General features: G+C 39.2%; 1 protein-coding gene across 2 annotated transcripts in view; it reads right to left on the bottom strand.

Annotated features, from left to right (window-relative positions):
- Positions 1 to 16,914, bottom strand: part of slc12a5b (solute carrier family 12 member 5b) — a 40,352-nt gene extending 23,438 nt beyond the window's left edge. For both annotated transcript variants that reach the window (XM_085147421.1, XM_085147422.1), the window contains exon 1: positions 16,545 to 16,914. In XM_085147421.1, coding sequence (XP_085003547.1) covers positions 16,545 to 16,599 — 55 coding nt within the window. In that variant the 5' untranslated portion in view covers positions 16,600 to 16,914. The remainder of the gene's footprint in view (positions 1 to 16,544) is intronic.
- Between the last annotated feature and the right edge of the window lie 556 nt (positions 16,915 to 17,470).

The raw sequence follows: 17,470 nt of genomic DNA, 5'->3' as shown, positions 1-17,470 counted from the left end.
GCCGAAATAGGAGAGCTCAGGGCCTCTTATGTTATGACTGGCTTAGGAACTTCCAAATGGATAGAGAGATTAAGCCTCTACTACATTGGAGGTTGACCTATAGTGTAAAAGGCGTTCTTCACTGAGAGATGATCACATTATTTCATTTTCATCACAGTGCCCCTTTTATCAAATATCCCTTGGAATATATCATTCATTTTCAGATTTTACTCGTGGTTCACAAAGCCTTTAATGGTACTGCAACTGCTTGCACAAAGTGTGAGCCTCACTAATCCTAAATGTCAGTGCACATCAGTTTTATTGGTGGACAATTGAGTGGCTGTAGCTCAGGAGGAGAGCAGGTCCTCTGCTAAGCAGAAGGTTGATGGTTCCATCCTTGATTGTTCCAGTCTGCATGCCAATTGTCATTGAGCAAGGTACTAACACCAAGTATTGCTCTTCAGTTCATCCACTGGAATGTGAATGTTGGCTAGAAATCCCATAAGCATAAAAAAAGTACTTGGGTGAATGAGGCATATTGTATAGGGCAGCAGTCCCCAACCCCCGGGCCTCAGACCGGTACCGGTCCGTGAGTCGTTTGGTACCGGGCCGCGAGAGTTGAGGCTCAAGTGTGAAATGTATGGTTTTCAGGGTTTTTATCGGTTTTCAGCGTTATTTTGTTATCGTTTTTATTGTTAACTCGGTTTTCCTGGGTCTTTTCACGTGACTTATGAATAAATTTTCTTTTTTTCGGTACCAGTACTAGTTTTATTTTGTTGTATTTATCCGCGACACCTTAAAGGCAGGCACGTGGACAGCGGTTAGGTTGAAACCGCCAATCCGTTTACAATCATTCAGTCTGGTAGAAATTTGCTTCAGTTCTTTAATGTTTCATTGCACGTTGTATTTCAGTGATACACGGCACAGGACAAATTTGCAGATTGCAGTTCACGTAGTCGTGATTCAGAAGAATCAGTTGTTTTCAGAAGCAACCTCAGTCAGTCAGTCTGACAACTGAGTAATCCTTTTGGTCTCGCTCTGTCTGAAGATTTTTGTTTGAGCTTGTAAATGGTTACAAGTTAAAGCTTGACACTGGGGCAGGGAAATATGGCCAAAAATATTTATCACGATATATATTTGAAAATTTGCGATAACGATATAACTGCCGATATAATTAACGAGAGACAAACTCCACAAGTCTATTAGTGCAAAAAAACCCCATCAACGTATTTTCAGTTAAACAAGCAGCTGTTTTTTATGTGCATTAAAGCTATATAAAAATTTAACAGTGCAAATGCAAATTCCTGGCTGACAGTTTAACCAAAAGGTATTTCCAGTTGAAATTGGCAGACCTATCCTGAGCATAACCATGTAAAATATCCACAAAACTTAAAAAGAGGTTATACAAACACAATACGGTAATATTATATTGAAGCACAGTATGTATTACGGTCGCTGTAATGCTCCGACAATCCATCGAGTGTTGTGGCTTGGTAGCTTACCGAAGTTGTACTAAAACTTTTTTGACAGATTTTTGAGCGCCGTGTATCATATAAAATCAGTTTGGTAATAACGATGGCCCGCTTGCACACTCTTGTTGTGCCTTGGTGTGTATCTGACGGACGAAAGCCAATCCAGTTCCACACCACTTTAGTTGCGCCACTTTGTACAAACCAATTCTGGTTCATCTGTTTCATTCAACGATCCGCTTTCGTCCTTCTAATTCTCCGTCGCCGCCATGCTTTTTCCGCCATGTGCGTATGAAAACAAAGGCACTGCGCATGCACGTTTTACCCATATTCTATCGCAATATTTCAGTCTCATGCAGAGATGACAGTCAAGACAAGTCTTTATGGAAGTTTGGAAATGTTCACAATAACCTTGATATTAAACAGTGATTCAGGAGTTGTGCACTCTGAGATCTCAGACGTTGACTATTCTAAAACTTTAAACTATGCAAAAGAAATGGGTGCTGCTGGCAAATGTCTATAGTTTATGAATGCAAATTAACAAGTCGAATGAGCTTGTGCTTTGCTACACTGAGGGAAAGTATCCTTTCAGAGCACAGAGGGTCACAGAGAGTCGTTATTACGTTAACTGGAGAGGTATGAAAGATTTCCTCTGTCCTTATTACAGGGTTGAAGAATCCCACTAATGACATTCTGGTTGACTAGAAGGTTGTGAAAGAGGTAAGAGGTGTTGTCCAGGATGCCAAGTGATTTGTTCAACATCTTTTGCTCAGTAACTAACTGTGGGGCTTCAGGTTAGTCCCTAACAGCGAGCCAGCCTTCAAAATCAGCTTGTTAAGCTTCCATAGCTACAAAGAAACTTGCACCAGCAGTCTAACAACAGGTGTGAACATTTTATTGTATATATTAAATGATCTAAGCTTCATCGGGAAGTATGCTCTGTCTTTTCCTGTAGAGAGGCTCAGTGTTACACTTGTGGTCAACAGCCAGCTATCTGGTGCTCTGCACCTCTACTGGCCCACTGGTTCCCTGTACTTTATCTTCTTCTCACCACTGATACACCAAAAAACTGTAGCATCACCTGAGAATTTAAATCAAAGTTATACTGGATGTCGCCACTGTACAGGGTAAACAGAAAAAAATAATTACACAGTCTCCTGAGGGGCTCTGATCACTGCAGACACGCTTCCATTCAGTCCTCCATTCAGATGTTAATGCAACCAATCTATAATCATTGAGGGCAAATGGAGTCAGAATGTTTTCCATAATCCTTCTGCCTACACTTGACACACATATGATTAACTGATAAGAAATAATCAGATCAGAAAGATGACGTTGTTGGAGAGGAAGATGCTTATATTTACACAGCAGCAAGCAGAGCTGTGATGAAATTTGACCACAGTGTGCAGATGAAAGGCAGTGGGTGGTGCAGATTTGTACCCTTGATGTGACATGGTTATTAAAAAATGAACAGTTTATACCGGCTTTTAAAAGCTTAATAGGACACAGGCTCAAGGGGATTATCCAGCAGCTGCTGAAGGCCAAAGAGAAAAGCAGAAATTAACTTCTGCATGTGAGAGAACTGCACCAGTCAGCTGCACAGCAGCCTCACAATTACATCAGACACACACACATTCCTCCATCGTTTTCACCTCGCATGCTATAACCAAGGACTTAAAGCTAATTCTGTGAAGTTATTTGTGTCATTTAGTTCTGTTTCCTCACCGAGAGCCTCTGTCACTGTGTTGCACATAGAATTAAATTATTTCTATTAAAAATTGATAATAGTTAAAGGTTAACCTTCCACTGTACTTTTATTTTAAACATCAGTGAACTTTTCCCTTCTTCTCCTGTCTTCTCTTGGGTGGGCACCGATATGCCATTTCATATGTACTAAGTGAGACAAGATCATTCGCCGTCTTGCCTCAGTGCTTTTAATTTGTAGTACATTGTCTGGCACACACACATATAATATAACACTCCGCTTTATTTATTTTATTATTTCTTTATTAAAGACTGCTGCCAATTTACTCCAATATCCCATGGAAGTCAGTGAAATAAGATATTACAGGGACTATCAGGAGGATCTTCAGAGTGTGATTTAAACATGTGAAATGATATGTACATGAATTTGGCTTCTCAAAAGCAGCCAGGCATCAAAATGAATGCTTAATTTCCAATAAAGGCAAGTATGGCTCCAGTGTTGTCTGTGGGGCAGACAGCATTGGTTTCATTTCACCTCTTGACTTACATTTTGCCTGGTACAGGTTCTCATGCTTCACTGCATGTAATAACTGTGCATTTATACTTTGTTTGATAAAATATTGGCAAAACTGATAACTTCGCCTCACATCTAGAGATGGCACGATACCACTTTTTTGTGTCCGATACCGATATCATAAATTTGGATATCTGCCGATACCGATATGAATCCGATATAGTGTGTTTTTTAATCAACAAAAATGTTTTTTTAATATCTTGCTGCTTTTTGTATAAGTTCATACTCAAGTTAAAAAACAACAACAACACTAAAGCTATTCTGTTATACCTGTATGTAAAAAAAACACACTGCACCCAAAATATTTCATAGATCAGCAACACTGATCAATCTAATAAAGTTAAACCTGCACCATCCTTCCTATTCTGGTATTTTAAAGAGTACTTAGCAGAAATATTAAGCAACCTAACTAATAGGGTTGCAAACTCCCAGCAAAAGAAAATAGGGAACCACCCTCTTCCTCATGATGCTTAATCAATGTAATCAACTTTAATTTGATGCAGGGTGAAAAAAATTCACAGAAATAAATTATTTTTCAAGAATAATTAAATAGATTCAACATCTTTCTTCAACAGAATTGCAGAATTCACAGATGGTACTTTCCCAAAGGAAAAAGTACTACAGCTTACTAGGGTATATTAGACTTAACAGTTATTATATACAGTAATGGACTTCTATACATTTTACATCAGATTAAAACTTTGGGTGTAAGATTCAGATAATTATTAAATAATTAAAAGCTAGATATTTTAAATGAGAATAAGAAAGAAAAGTATGTCTTTGTGCCCCCTTTTCCCTGTTAATGCCCTATCGGCCCCCCTGGCTAAACTTTGCTAGATCCGCCCCTGCACAGTTACCAGCCGTCAGCTGCTTAGAAAAAGATCCTGGTCTAGAAAGTAATATTAAATAAATTCTAACAACAGCTTATCAAGCTTAATAGTGCTGCTGTTGTTCAGCCGCTGGTTTCCTCTTTCTGGTGCAAAGTGGGCCAAAAATAAAGAAGAGAGACGGACTCGCGACAGAAAAGCCGATCAGCTGATCATTAAGCAGTTTCACGATTGAAGTAGCAGAGGGAGGAAGAGAGAGGCAGTTGCTCTTTAAATCGGTTGTTAAGCTTAACGCGGGAATGCTTTACAAACATTCAGAGATGAACTTACACACTTGCTTTACTTCGATCTGAGATAACTTCCTCGGAGATAAAATGTTTGCTAGCAGGCTACAAATACACGCAGCCGCTCTATCACGTGACCACACTGCTCCGACGTGCTACGGTTATGAGCCGAGTTACACCGTGTCGCAAGTTTTTTGAGGTGCTTTTTTGATATTTAATGGATCGGATTACATTTTTTATTTCTCTCCGATATCCGATCCAGTAATTTAGGTCAGTATCGGACCGATACCGATACGTAATATCGGATCGGTCCATCTCTACTCACATCTAGAAGGTTTGAGTGCACTGGCTGGCTGGAGCCTTTTTGTGCAGCGATTGAATGCTCTCCCCATGGCTGTGTGGGATCCCTCATGGTACACTGGCTTCCTCCCACAGTTCAAAGAAATACATGTTAGGTTAACTGGCAATTCTAAAATTCCTGTAGGCGTGAATGTGACGCCTCGGTGAAAGCGAAAGTGTCGGCTCTGCAAATTGGAGACCTATCCAGGGTTTACACCACCTCTCACCACATGATCGTCGGGATAGGTTCCAGCAAATGGATGAGGCAAAACGATGGATGGATAAATGGATGGATGAATCACAAAAAGCTTGTTAAGCAGCATAGACACCAAAATAATCGTCTGAGCCTATTGTAAGCTTGTATATGCAGTGAGTACTTGAACTCATAAAATCCCTCATGTGTTTACATTAAGCTCCATTGTTTGCTTGGCTTTAAATTCAGAAGCAAGAGTCCCAAGATACATATATGTAAATACACAAACTTCTATCAACTTGTCAATAGATCTTGACACTTTGACAGAAATAAGGGAGGTATAAACAGAACACTCACTCTGAGAATTCCCAGATGTAAAGCTTTTTGTGTTGAACAAACCAATCTCGTTGCATTTGAAATCCATTTACACATCTCCTCCTCCAACACATACAAGTATAACTCTGCAGCTAATGAGACCACCATGTTCATGTGGTTGTTGACACTTATGTAAGCCACCAGAGATTTGAATATGGTGAGAACGTGCACAGGAATACAGACACTACATGCTAAAGTGTTGTATTATATATGTTGTATAAATCTATCTAGCCAGCCATATACTTGCTGGATCACGATTACTGTGTTTATTAAAGCAAGTTTGCCATTTGGGGAAATGCAATTATTTGCTTTCTTGGTGATATTTTAACTTAACTTAGCACAAAGAAGGAAAAGAGGGAAACAGCATCAATGCTCTGTACAACAGGAAACAAATTCAGACACCAGCACTGTTAACCTGACTTGCCATCTTTGCAAACAATTTAAGTGTAATATCACAACCATGTGCAGGGAGCTTGTTATCTTGTTGCCTTGTAAACAATTGCTTTGAAGATGGGGCCCAGATCTGTGACTTTTTGCAATCAGTTGGTTTCTTCAAAGTGACTTTGTTGCATCAAGACAGCAATCGAACTGGAGTAGGACGGAGTCAGCCTGCTATCAGTCTGCTATCAGTCTGCTATCAGTCTGCTATCAGTTTGCAGTTAAATGGGGTCAAGCTGGCAATTACATACAATCTGTTTGTGATAATATGGCCATTATCTGTGATAAATCAGCAAAAACTGCAAATCTGTCGCTCTCTGCTGCAAATCTTTTGCCATCGGTAAACAAAGAGATTCAAATTTGAGACAGAATTTCAGAACCAAATAGTAACATTGTCCCTGCAAGACAGCAATTTAACTGCAAAAAGTTATAGGTGCTCTCCAATTTGGCTTTTATATAAGGATATAGCAAATCAGCTGGAAAGCAGAAGGGTTGGAGACGCCGCACAGACGAGTTGCATTAATCGCTCTATACTGACTCAGAGTGATCTTGTTGGGAATCTGTCTGCATTTCTTTGCCAGTCTGTCTGAAAGTGATTGCAGTCAGCCTCCCATTATTTTTAAACAGGTTACATCCCACCAGACGACCTGTGCAATTGCCTTGTCATCAAAAGTAGTAACCACTGATCATTTTCCCAGTCACAAGGAGGTTGGCGTCCCAGTTTTACTTTCTGTGACTGTGCCATTAGTCAACTACCTCCTATAGCTGTCTATTAACTGGTTGTTTTTTTACACTTAGATGTGATGGTGGTATTAATTGCCCCTCGTATTTCTTGAGAGAAACTGTAAAAAAAAAAAGTGCATTTTGCGAAAGATGGAACTTTTAAGTTTGAGTAAAATTTTCCGATAGTTCTCGAGAAAACAGTTTGGTTTTATTTTAGGAAGCTTCAACTGCTTCATTAATTCTAGCCATTAAGTCTGGTCATTTTATCCTTTGTAGTAAGTGACTGTGTCCCACCAGTGTGGTATTATTGGGCTGACAGTTACAGCTTTCATTCTTATAAGAACTGGTTTCTATTTCTTTATCCCAGTTCAGGTCTTTCTACCCTTAGGTCGCTTTGTCAGGGCAGGCAGTAATGACAACTGTAGCTGAAATAAAATTAACTTTGCTATTGTTTTACATGTTCGTTTTACATTAATTTTTTTGTCTATTAGAAAGGTAGAAAGACGCATATGTTTAGAGAAAGTACTGTCATAATGTACCCTCTGATTCTCGCTCTGTCTGAGGTTTCCACCTAAGCTGGGTGCCTCATTTGTTACATATCACTCCTCTTCGCAGATCAACACACAGAAGCTGAAAGCGTGAAAATGAGAACGCTGAGAAACAAAGGGTGAAAAAAATGATGTAAAGGTAGGTGGGAAAACACACATATGACCTCAGTGGAACAGGCTCTAAAGAAAAGTTTTGCTTAACTGTGCCCTCAGCTTACTAGTTTCAGAAAAAGAAAATCAAAAGCTGAACCAGAAAAGGATGACTCATCTGAACACTCAGCTAGTTTATTCTTCTCGGTAAGGGAACATCAAATGATTCATCCACAACACTTCAGGTTGTATGAAGGTCAATGAGGATGATTTTATCATAATACATGGAGGATGTTTTATTTGTTTCCCTCCCGTTTCTTTATGTCTGTTCACAGACATAAAACAGGTGTTGATAAATGAGGAGATCCAATGTGTGAGTCAGAGTGCACTTCTGCATAAAAGATTTTTTTATAACAAATGGAGTTGATAAGTGACAAGAACGAATAATAAAGATGAATAATTCAATCACATTAAAGAAGTACAGGAAAGTGTTAATGAGGATAATAATCTTTCAGCTGCAAGTAGCATCTCAGCCATTAGACTTTGTTCTGGACAAAGTCTAACAAAAAATCACACTTGCACTAATATGCAAGTTGTCCAGGTGATGTACAAACGACACTCACTGTGACCTGTAGGCTGATACACAGAAAATACACAGAAGGTGCAGTTGGTTTCTTTCAGAGATGCAAGGACAACAATCTCTTTTTTTTATGCATACAAGATAGTGAAAGCTCTTTGCCACTGGAAAGAAATACAGGTAATAAATGTAAAATGAGCTGCTGTCCACCCAGCTTTACTTGACATATTGTACCTTACCAAACAAAAGCAGGTGCAAAAGGTTTATTTAACAAAACAAAGTTATAAGTTCATCAGATAACAGAACAATGATCGCTTCTCTCTTTTACTCATCTCCAAAATTTTCCTAGTAACCACTTCAACTGCTCACTTGTATCAGGCACAAAAACTCTTGATAGTTTTAGCTTCGTCCACTTTTCCTGTGTTAGCTTCTTTAAAATGTCCATGTTCAGCTCAACGACGGGTTTTAAGTGTTTGATTAGTCTTGCTGGTCCACCTGCGGTTTACTTGACAAACTTTGTGTCTTCACTCACAGTGAAAAATGCTGATCATCCGCTAATTCAGATCCCTTGATGATCCCTTGGTCAACCGGTGCACCTCTAGTTTGTAGCAATTGTAAGACACATTTCTCACTGGTATCTCATCACATATGCCATACTTTGTTAAGGCCCCCTTGTTGTTACATTTTAAAGTATCGTGTAAGTATCTTATTTGTATTTGCAGGGTTAGTAATAAAAAACCTGAAAACCATTTCCTATACCTAACCCAGCAGTTTTGGGTGCCCACGGCACCCCACCCAACAGCAGATTATTGAATATATATAAAGTATAATTAACTTCTAGCATTTTTTTTTTGGTCTCAAAACCATTACAACAATATATTGTGACAGAGAGTTTGTGTAAAAGACGTTCTCAGATTCCTCCGCAGACAGGGTGATGTGACTGGACTGCTGAGAGCGAGCTGTGAGAAGGAACATGATGGGGAAGAAAGGATTAGACCACTCTGTATTTCATAATCTCCAATCTAAGATGACTTGGTGGGAACATTGTTGTAGCTCAGTGGGAGGATTAAAAAAGAGATGTGTCACTATTGCCTCTTCGCTTTCTCCATTTTGGGCACTCTGTTTCTGGATCTCCTACTGTTGACCTCTGAGATCGTTGTCTCAATAAGCTTCAGTGAGTCAGTGGTTGGTGAAAGTAGGTGTCACTGAGCAGAAGGGCCTAACAATAGTGAAAATATTCTTACGACAACAGAGAACTTTGTCTTTCCAAATGCTTCAAACTAAATGAATCTATCCAGCCACGGGACACTTAAGTGGGGATGTTTCTAGGAAATCAAAATACATAATAAAAAATTATATTATTGTAAAATCTTAAATAATAATAATAATAATATGTCTGTGAAGGTTCTCTAATAATAATAATAATAATGTAGAAGACATTGAGAGAGATTTTCAGGCTTAATTGCAGCCTTATATCTTATTGCTGATTTATTCTATAAAAAAACACAATTTTGTTGCATAATAGTTTTGCATAGTTGAAAAAAATTACTTATGCATGTTTTATAGTCAAAATGTAAAGTACCTAGAGCAAACATTTTCATAATCATGCATGTTGTATCATTGCCATAATAATATAATTCATAATAATAATGTAACTTATCTGCAAAATTATCACTAATTGTTTAGTTCCTTTTGTGTTCCACTCTTGTCCTTCCGTTGTGTTAGTTACTACCTCACCAGATCTTGTTGTCATGTCCTGACTGTGTCTTGCCCTGTGGTCGGTAGACCTCTAGAACTGATTTTTGGACTTTTCTGTGCTCCTTTGTTTCATCTTCTCAGTCACAGAACAGAGCAGGACAGCATGTCAGAAAATCCCTGAGATAGCCTTTCTACCTGTTGCTCACTGTTCAGTGATTTGTAACCACCTTGTTATTACAGCCGCTTTAATCTGCAAAGTTTGACAAGGCAAACCAAATGGCGAGATTATTTTCTGTTTATTAAAATGTAAATCAGCTGAGGATGCAGCTGTGAAATTTCAGGGAAGCAGCAACATTAAAATCCTTCATATGGCATTAAGAGGTCAGGTTTATATAATGCAGCGCTATGAGATAATACCATGTATACGATTTCATAGCTGCTTGTGTCCACTATAAAGGAGGGGAGAAACAGTGCAAATGTGCCAGGTGACCAGATTGAGTCCATCAGTGGACTGTAGTTTTGTTAGTGAGGGCAGAAAGTGCACATATGTAGCTAAGATTCACTCTAATGGAGCAGATCAAAATTACTTATGCCCATCTAAACATAAAAAACCGCTAGTTAACAAAGACTACCACTTACAGACATGACTGATTTGCATTAATCTTAGTGCAGGAGAACAAATATAACACATATCAAAGGAACACAATAACAATTTGGTGCTTGTCTGCCTTCTGAAAGATGCCCACTTACATGCTGATACACAGTTTCAAACAATAAGTCAGCGATGGCTTGGCAGCCCTGTGCCCCTGCTGAGCTCGCCAGACTCCTAGACCACTGAGACTACAGGGGAAATTCAAAAAAGGCTCAGCCGAATGAAAATATAATCTGATGCAATGTAAGCTGCAGCTAACACAGAGCCGATAGTGCCCGGGGTTAACTGTCAGTGGATGAAATCAGACTGATGTTTCACTCGGGTATAAAACTGTTTCAGCAAGTGCTCAAACTATGCTGCTGTGAACTCTCTCAAACAAATCCACACATGCAGAGCCAGTTTATAATGTATGTAGAATCTTGCTCTGACTGTAAATTGGCATATTTAGCAAAAATGCCAGCGCACACCTTTAAGTACAATCAACCGATTTGTGTCTTGTGTGGTTTGTTGTGTCAGCTGGTAATCAGTCACCTGAGAGAGTGACAGCGGGAGCAGCTCAGAGAAGCAATTTAGTCAGAACGACCGCGTTGGAAGTGATAAATGCCAGTAACATGCAGTGATTGATATAAGGGCCACCAGCTGGCTGCGAGACCCTTGTTTCAACCCTGGGGGAGTTGGCACCTCATCTAAGTGTTGCAGAAAAGAAGAAGATTTCTAAGATAAGTAAAATGGGGGGGGGGGGGGGGGGGGGAATCAACAATTTCAGCAACATTTAGATGCATTTTTGGCATTCTTACACATAACAAGTCCGACTGACTTTGACGCTGCCCTGATTATTTATTTCAGATGTTTTTTGGTTGTTTTTTTTGCAGATACAGCAGTTAGGGCCTTCAAATAATGAATTTATATAAAAAAATAATGTTATTTTTCATTGAGAAAATTCACAAAATACACCAAGATCTGTTTTCCGAGGTTCCATCTAGCTCTTCCTGTGTAATTCCTCTCCCATCACACTGTTTTTCTGCTTTCCAGCTCCCCTCGGTTACTGATATTTCAGATTTCATCTGTAAGTCAAAACCTTCTACTTGTCAGCTAGACCCCATTCCTACAGTTTTGGTTAAGGCATGTCTACCTTCTTTGCTTCCCCTCATATCTGCCATCATCTGCTCTTCACTTACCACTGGAACTGTTCCTTCTTCCCTCAAAATTGCCGCCATCACCCCAATATTGAAAAAAACTGGTCTAGATCCCAATAATTCTGAGAATTTTTGGCCTATTTCCAATCTACCATTCCTTTCAAAAATTCTTGAGAAAATAGTTGCCACACAACTCCACTCACATTTAACTAATAATAATCTGTATGAACAGTTCCAGTCTGGCTTTCGCCCCTCCCATAGCACTGAAACAGCACTTATAAAAATTACCAATGATCTTCTTATGGCAGCTGACTCCGGTTTACTTTCCATTCTTATTCTCCTCGATCTGAGCGCTGCTTTCGACACTGTTTCTCACTCCATTCTTCTCAGTAGGCTAGCCTCCATCGGTCTCTCCCATATTCCACTAGCCTGGTTTAATTCATACCTGTCTGATCGCACTCAGTTCATTCAACTCAAATCCTTTAATTCTCAGCCCTTTCCTCTGACCACTGGCGTGCCCCAGGGATCTGTCCTGGGCCCCCTTCTTTTCATTATCTACCTTCTTCCGCTTGGACACATTTTCCGTAAATACAATATCCATTTTCACTGTTATGCCGATGACACCCAGCTTTATCTGTCCACTAAACCTGATTCTGCTCTTCCCCCATCCTCCCTCACCCTCTGCTTAGCTGAACTAAATTCATGGTTCTCTTCTAATTTTCTCAAACTCAATAGTAATAAATCCGAGCTCCTCTTGGTAGGCACTAAATCAACATTATCCAGAACTAACAGTTTCTCTATTGCTATTGATAACTCACCGGTCTTCGTTTCTTCCTCTGTGAAAAGTTTGGGTGTCATCCTCGACAGTACTCTATCTTTCAATTCACACATTAATAATATTACTCGGTCTGCATATTTTCAATTATGCAACATTAATCGTCTCCGTCCTTTTCTCACCCCACATGCCACTGCCATTCTTGTCCACAGCCTTGTTACTTCCCGGATTGATTATTGTAATTCACTTCTTTTTGGTCTTACTCAAAAATCCACCCACAAGCTCCAACACGTCCAGAACTCTGCTGCCCGTATTATCACCAGGACCCCTTCTGCCCACCACATCACTCCTGTCCTGCAGCAGCTTCATTGGCTCCCGGTCAAATATCGCATCAATTTCAAAATACTCCTGCTCACATTTAAGGCTATTCATCATCTCTCTCCTCCATATCTCTCTGACCTGGTTAAGATCACCGTCCCATCTTGTTGTCTCAGATCTTCTTCTTCCCTTTCACTCTCCGTCCCTTCCCCCCGTCTTGCAACCATGGGGAGCCGGGCTTTCAGCTGCTCTGCTCCACGACTCTGGAATTCCCTACCTCCTGATTTAAGAAACATCTCTTCCTTCTCTCTCTTTAAGTCCAAACTCAAAACCCACTTGTTCAAAATAGCTTATCCCACATAACCTTTCCACTCTCCTATTTTATTTGTTAATGTCTTACGCTTTTATGATTCTGTAAACTTCTTGCTTTTATGTTGCTTTTAAGTGTACAGCGACCTTGAGTGTTTTGAAAGGCGCTTTTAAATAAAATGTATTATTATTATTATTATTATTATTATTATTATTATTATTATTAATTTTGATGTCATTCTGATGTCATAGAAGTCACCTTGAGCTGATATGGACCAACAGTTCTGGTGACAGAGGCAGAGATGATTAGCAGTCATGGAAAACTTATGGAAATCAATTAAACGGCTTTCAGTTAGCTAAAAACAAAAAGACAGACAAAAAGCATTCAGCTGCAATAACACACACTAAAAAGTGCCAAATAAACACTCACATATTTTCCTCAGAAGCTGAACTAAACAGCGTGTCTGTGGTTGCTGGATTTGGTGCGTTCCATCCAAGGATACAATAAGGTGGCTTTACGTAGCTTTGCTTTATTTTTTAAAAGGTTTACAATCTATATTAGTTTTTGTCTATGAGTTTCATGGTAAGATGCTAACCTCTGACCTTCATTTATCTCCTGTGCCATCTGCTACAGATGATGCAAACAGCACTTTGGTGGCTGTAGCTATAAAACCTGCTGGTGCAGTAAGATTTGACTGGTTCGATAACAATTGCAGTACACACAGAATTTAACGATATGTAAGCGACACAATGATAATATAGTCGTTCTGTCATGTTACGGTTAATGTTGAGAGACAGTTGATGTCTGTTTATATTTGCTTAGACCTTCTGTGAGTTTTGCCTCGTTACGTAAGTGAATATTTTCAGTCTACTTTCATTTATTATCAGCTATAATTTAAGGAGTAGCCTGCTACATACATGTTAAAGCATCAGTGACAATAAACCTGTCATAACTATAATTCTGAATGGAGCCATATTGAGTTCCTTTAATTTAGATATCTTCATTACATTTACTTTGGAACACATTTACAGGCATTTATTTACATGAAAATTTGAGTTATGAATGTAATTTACATTCGTTACAGACAGAGCTATAAGAGGGTTCATCAGTATTGAGCTCAAAATCTACAAATATTTTTGTACAATATAAGAAAATTAAGTATTTTTAAACCTGCAGCAGGATTGATTCATCTAAAAATAGCTTCCTCATCTCACCTCAGCCCCCCTGGTGAGCTTATTGATTATAACCCATTAATTCTGATTGCCAGTGGTCAGTGTGAGGGCTCCAGGGAGCTCATCAATCCATCCACTTGTTCTCACTTTAAACTTGCCACAACTATAATGAGATGGTATTTATTTACTTGGTGTTGTCCTGGCTTGGACAGTCGTTATTGTATATAGTGTGGCTCTATAAAAGTCCAGTGTGCACCCTGAATGCCACCTCATTATTTACCCCTCTGGTGTGATGGTGTCGCTCACATCATGACCTTTAAAAAGCAAAAGGTCACCGTCCCTCTACTACACAGGGAGTTAAAATTCCAGCAAAGGCAGGATCTGCTTATTTGTATACACACACACACACACACACACACACACACACACACACACATATATATATATATATATATATATATATATATATGGATTCATGAGTCTTACAAAGAGTTGAGAAAAACAAGCTAGCCATGTCCTTCAGGAATTCACAGATCTGGGGAATATACCTTCACCTTCTAATGTCAAAGTGCATATTTATATAAGTGGAAAGAGAAGGCCCGGATTTGGCATGAATGGGTGGAATGCTGATATAAACCTTTGCTTTTAAACAGTGAATGATGAATGAATACAGATTAAAACAGATGAAAAGTAACTTTGGCCAGTGTACACAGATCTTTGAAGACTAAAGCCATTTTTTGTGTGAAGCAGTTTTTGATGTAAAGGATTTTCTTTTTTAGTTATTTAATGGAAAAAATTAAGATTAATCTCAAATCTCATCATAAATATCTTCCCAGGTATTGAAAAACACATATAATAGTATTTGTATAAAACATGTAGCCAGTGAATATGGCTTAGAGATTATCTTGATGCTCGGCTCTTAGAAAATGGAGAAACAAACTGAGTTTACACTCAGTCATAATGTATAGAGAATAGAAATAAACTGTTCTTGTAATCCAATTTTCTCCCCTAATCTTGTGAAACAACAGGCCTTGAGTGGAGTGCCAAATCAGCCCAGATGAATAAATCAGAATGAAATCCTCATGTGAGTTATTTTCTTCCTATTACACATCAGAGTTGTTGCCTATAATCGTTTAACAAAACCCATTATGTGACTTTTAAAAGAACAAGTATATTTAAGACAAAGACTCTGAATAGGGCCATACCAAATTAAATTAACAGAATTCATCACAATAAGGAGCCACAGTGATATTGTTCTGCATGTAAATGACGGGTGTCATATTTAAAGGAAATAATCAAAACACACTAAGATAATTTAGGTCTAAATGACTGAAACTCAAATGGCGTGGATACAGACTTAACATATTGTCAAATATTTAAAAAAAAAACCTCACATAATTAAAAAGATAATTTGTCTTAATAACAGGTGCATGATTAATCCTGCTTTACATAATTGGCGGATGGCTCCCTGATGACGGTGCACACGTGAACACAAGCACAGTGGGAAAAAATTGTTACAACCAAGGCTGCAACTTAAAATTATCACCATGAATAATTAATGTCCACAAATGGGGAAAAATGCCAACTGTGACCAGTGGTCAGCATTCTTGTAGTGTTTGTACCGGTAATATATTTAAAAAAAAAAAAAGAGGAAATGAATCATTTCAGCAAATATAAAATGTTAAAATAAAAACCCAGTCTGCATTTAAACACTCAGAGCCATACACTTGCAAGCTTATGAAAGGCTGACATTGCCCCCTGGGTAAGATGTTCCTGATGGGAAAAGACATGAATGAGTTTGAGAAAGAAAGGCTGTTTTTTCTGGCTGCACTCAAGTCTTCTGGGAACTTTTTTTTTTTTTGTAGAACCTTTTGTATAAATCTACAGTTGCAGGATGAATTGGACCACATTTGAGTCACATATATTACTGAGCTTTGACTAAACCAGCCTTTTTTTTTTTTTTTCGAAAAGCAGCAGCCAATCAGCTAAAAAGAAGCAAATTTCTAAACTATTTAAGCAGATGAAGGTTTACATACAAAATTCAGGAGGTGAAACGCATCAGAGCAAAGTGAAGGTGTAGCAGACTGATCTCAGACACCTCCACTTGGACTTAATTTAGTCCTATTCAGACATTTAACCTAAAAATAAACCAGTTACTATCTCAAAGGTCTCATGCAAATACAATAAATGACTCAGATTTATGCGTTTCTGCATTGACATCATTTTGTTTCTCTAACTTCATTAACTGACACGTGCGCATTCCCTTTCAGCACCCACGCTGAGACTGATGCACCGAGGTCCACGCACTCACACACACATACACACTCCCTTCTCATCATTCGGCAGCAGGTTTCGTCACTCACCCTGGCTGTTGGGTCCCCCCTCTCCCTCCTCGCAGTCCGTCATGTTGTTTAGCATCCTCTGTCCTCTTCAGGCTGAGCGCACTGAACGGCACCGCTCTTGAGCTTGTTGCTGAGTAAAAAGCTCTGGCTGGGCAGCAGCCAAAGACAAGTTGCGCTTTACTCGTGCGTCTCGCAGCTCCTGTCCTCCTGCCTCTGGCTGCACGAGAGAAAGGAAAGCTGTGTATGTGTATTCTTTTAACTTGCGTGACTTTCTCTGTCTCTCTTTGGGAAGAGGATAGAGAGTCTGAGAGCGGCCGCAGGGTAGAGCTGATGATAGTGCTCGGTGTCACTCACATGCACGCTGTCTCTGTCTCTGCACACCACTCACCCCCCCCCCCCCCCCCCAGTCAGTTTAAGCCTGATGAATACATTCATCATGTATTCAGAAGGTATTATCCTTCTCTCCCTCCCTCCCTTTTCTCTCCCTCACCCACAGTCATCATCATCCATCTCATCACGAGAGAGACGGACGGAGAGGGATTGAGAGACAGAGAGGATGCACATCAGATGACAAAGTATTGCCTCCTGAGATTAAGCATTGCTTTTGATGTTCTTTTTAGACAGAAGTCGAGATTGCATTACTGTCTGTTTGTTGCTCTTTTGTTACAGTTCCCCTTGCACCGTTTTGAAATATTTACCTATGTGGTCGTAGCCCATTATTTGTATGAGTGCTACAGGCTGCACTTGCATATCTCTAAACTTAAATCTGTTTCCACACAGGCTGAACTGTCCTAGGGTGCCAAAAGTCTTTTTGTCTCCTGGAAAACTGTGGAAGATATACTATTGCAAAAGTTTTTATATATTTTGTCCTGCTGAAAATGGTCTAAGGAAATGTATGGGTAGTAATGAAAACACCCTCTTTTAAGAGGTTTATCTACTTATGTTTT

This window comes from Neolamprologus multifasciatus, chromosome 20 (genome assembly GCF_963576455.1).
Source record: "Neolamprologus multifasciatus chromosome 20, fNeoMul1.2, whole genome shotgun sequence".
Taxonomy (NCBI): domain Eukaryota; kingdom Metazoa; phylum Chordata; class Actinopteri; order Cichliformes; family Cichlidae; genus Neolamprologus; species Neolamprologus multifasciatus.
The sequence above is the reverse complement of the archived record's forward strand: the minus strand, read 5'-3'. Positions and strand labels throughout refer to the sequence as shown.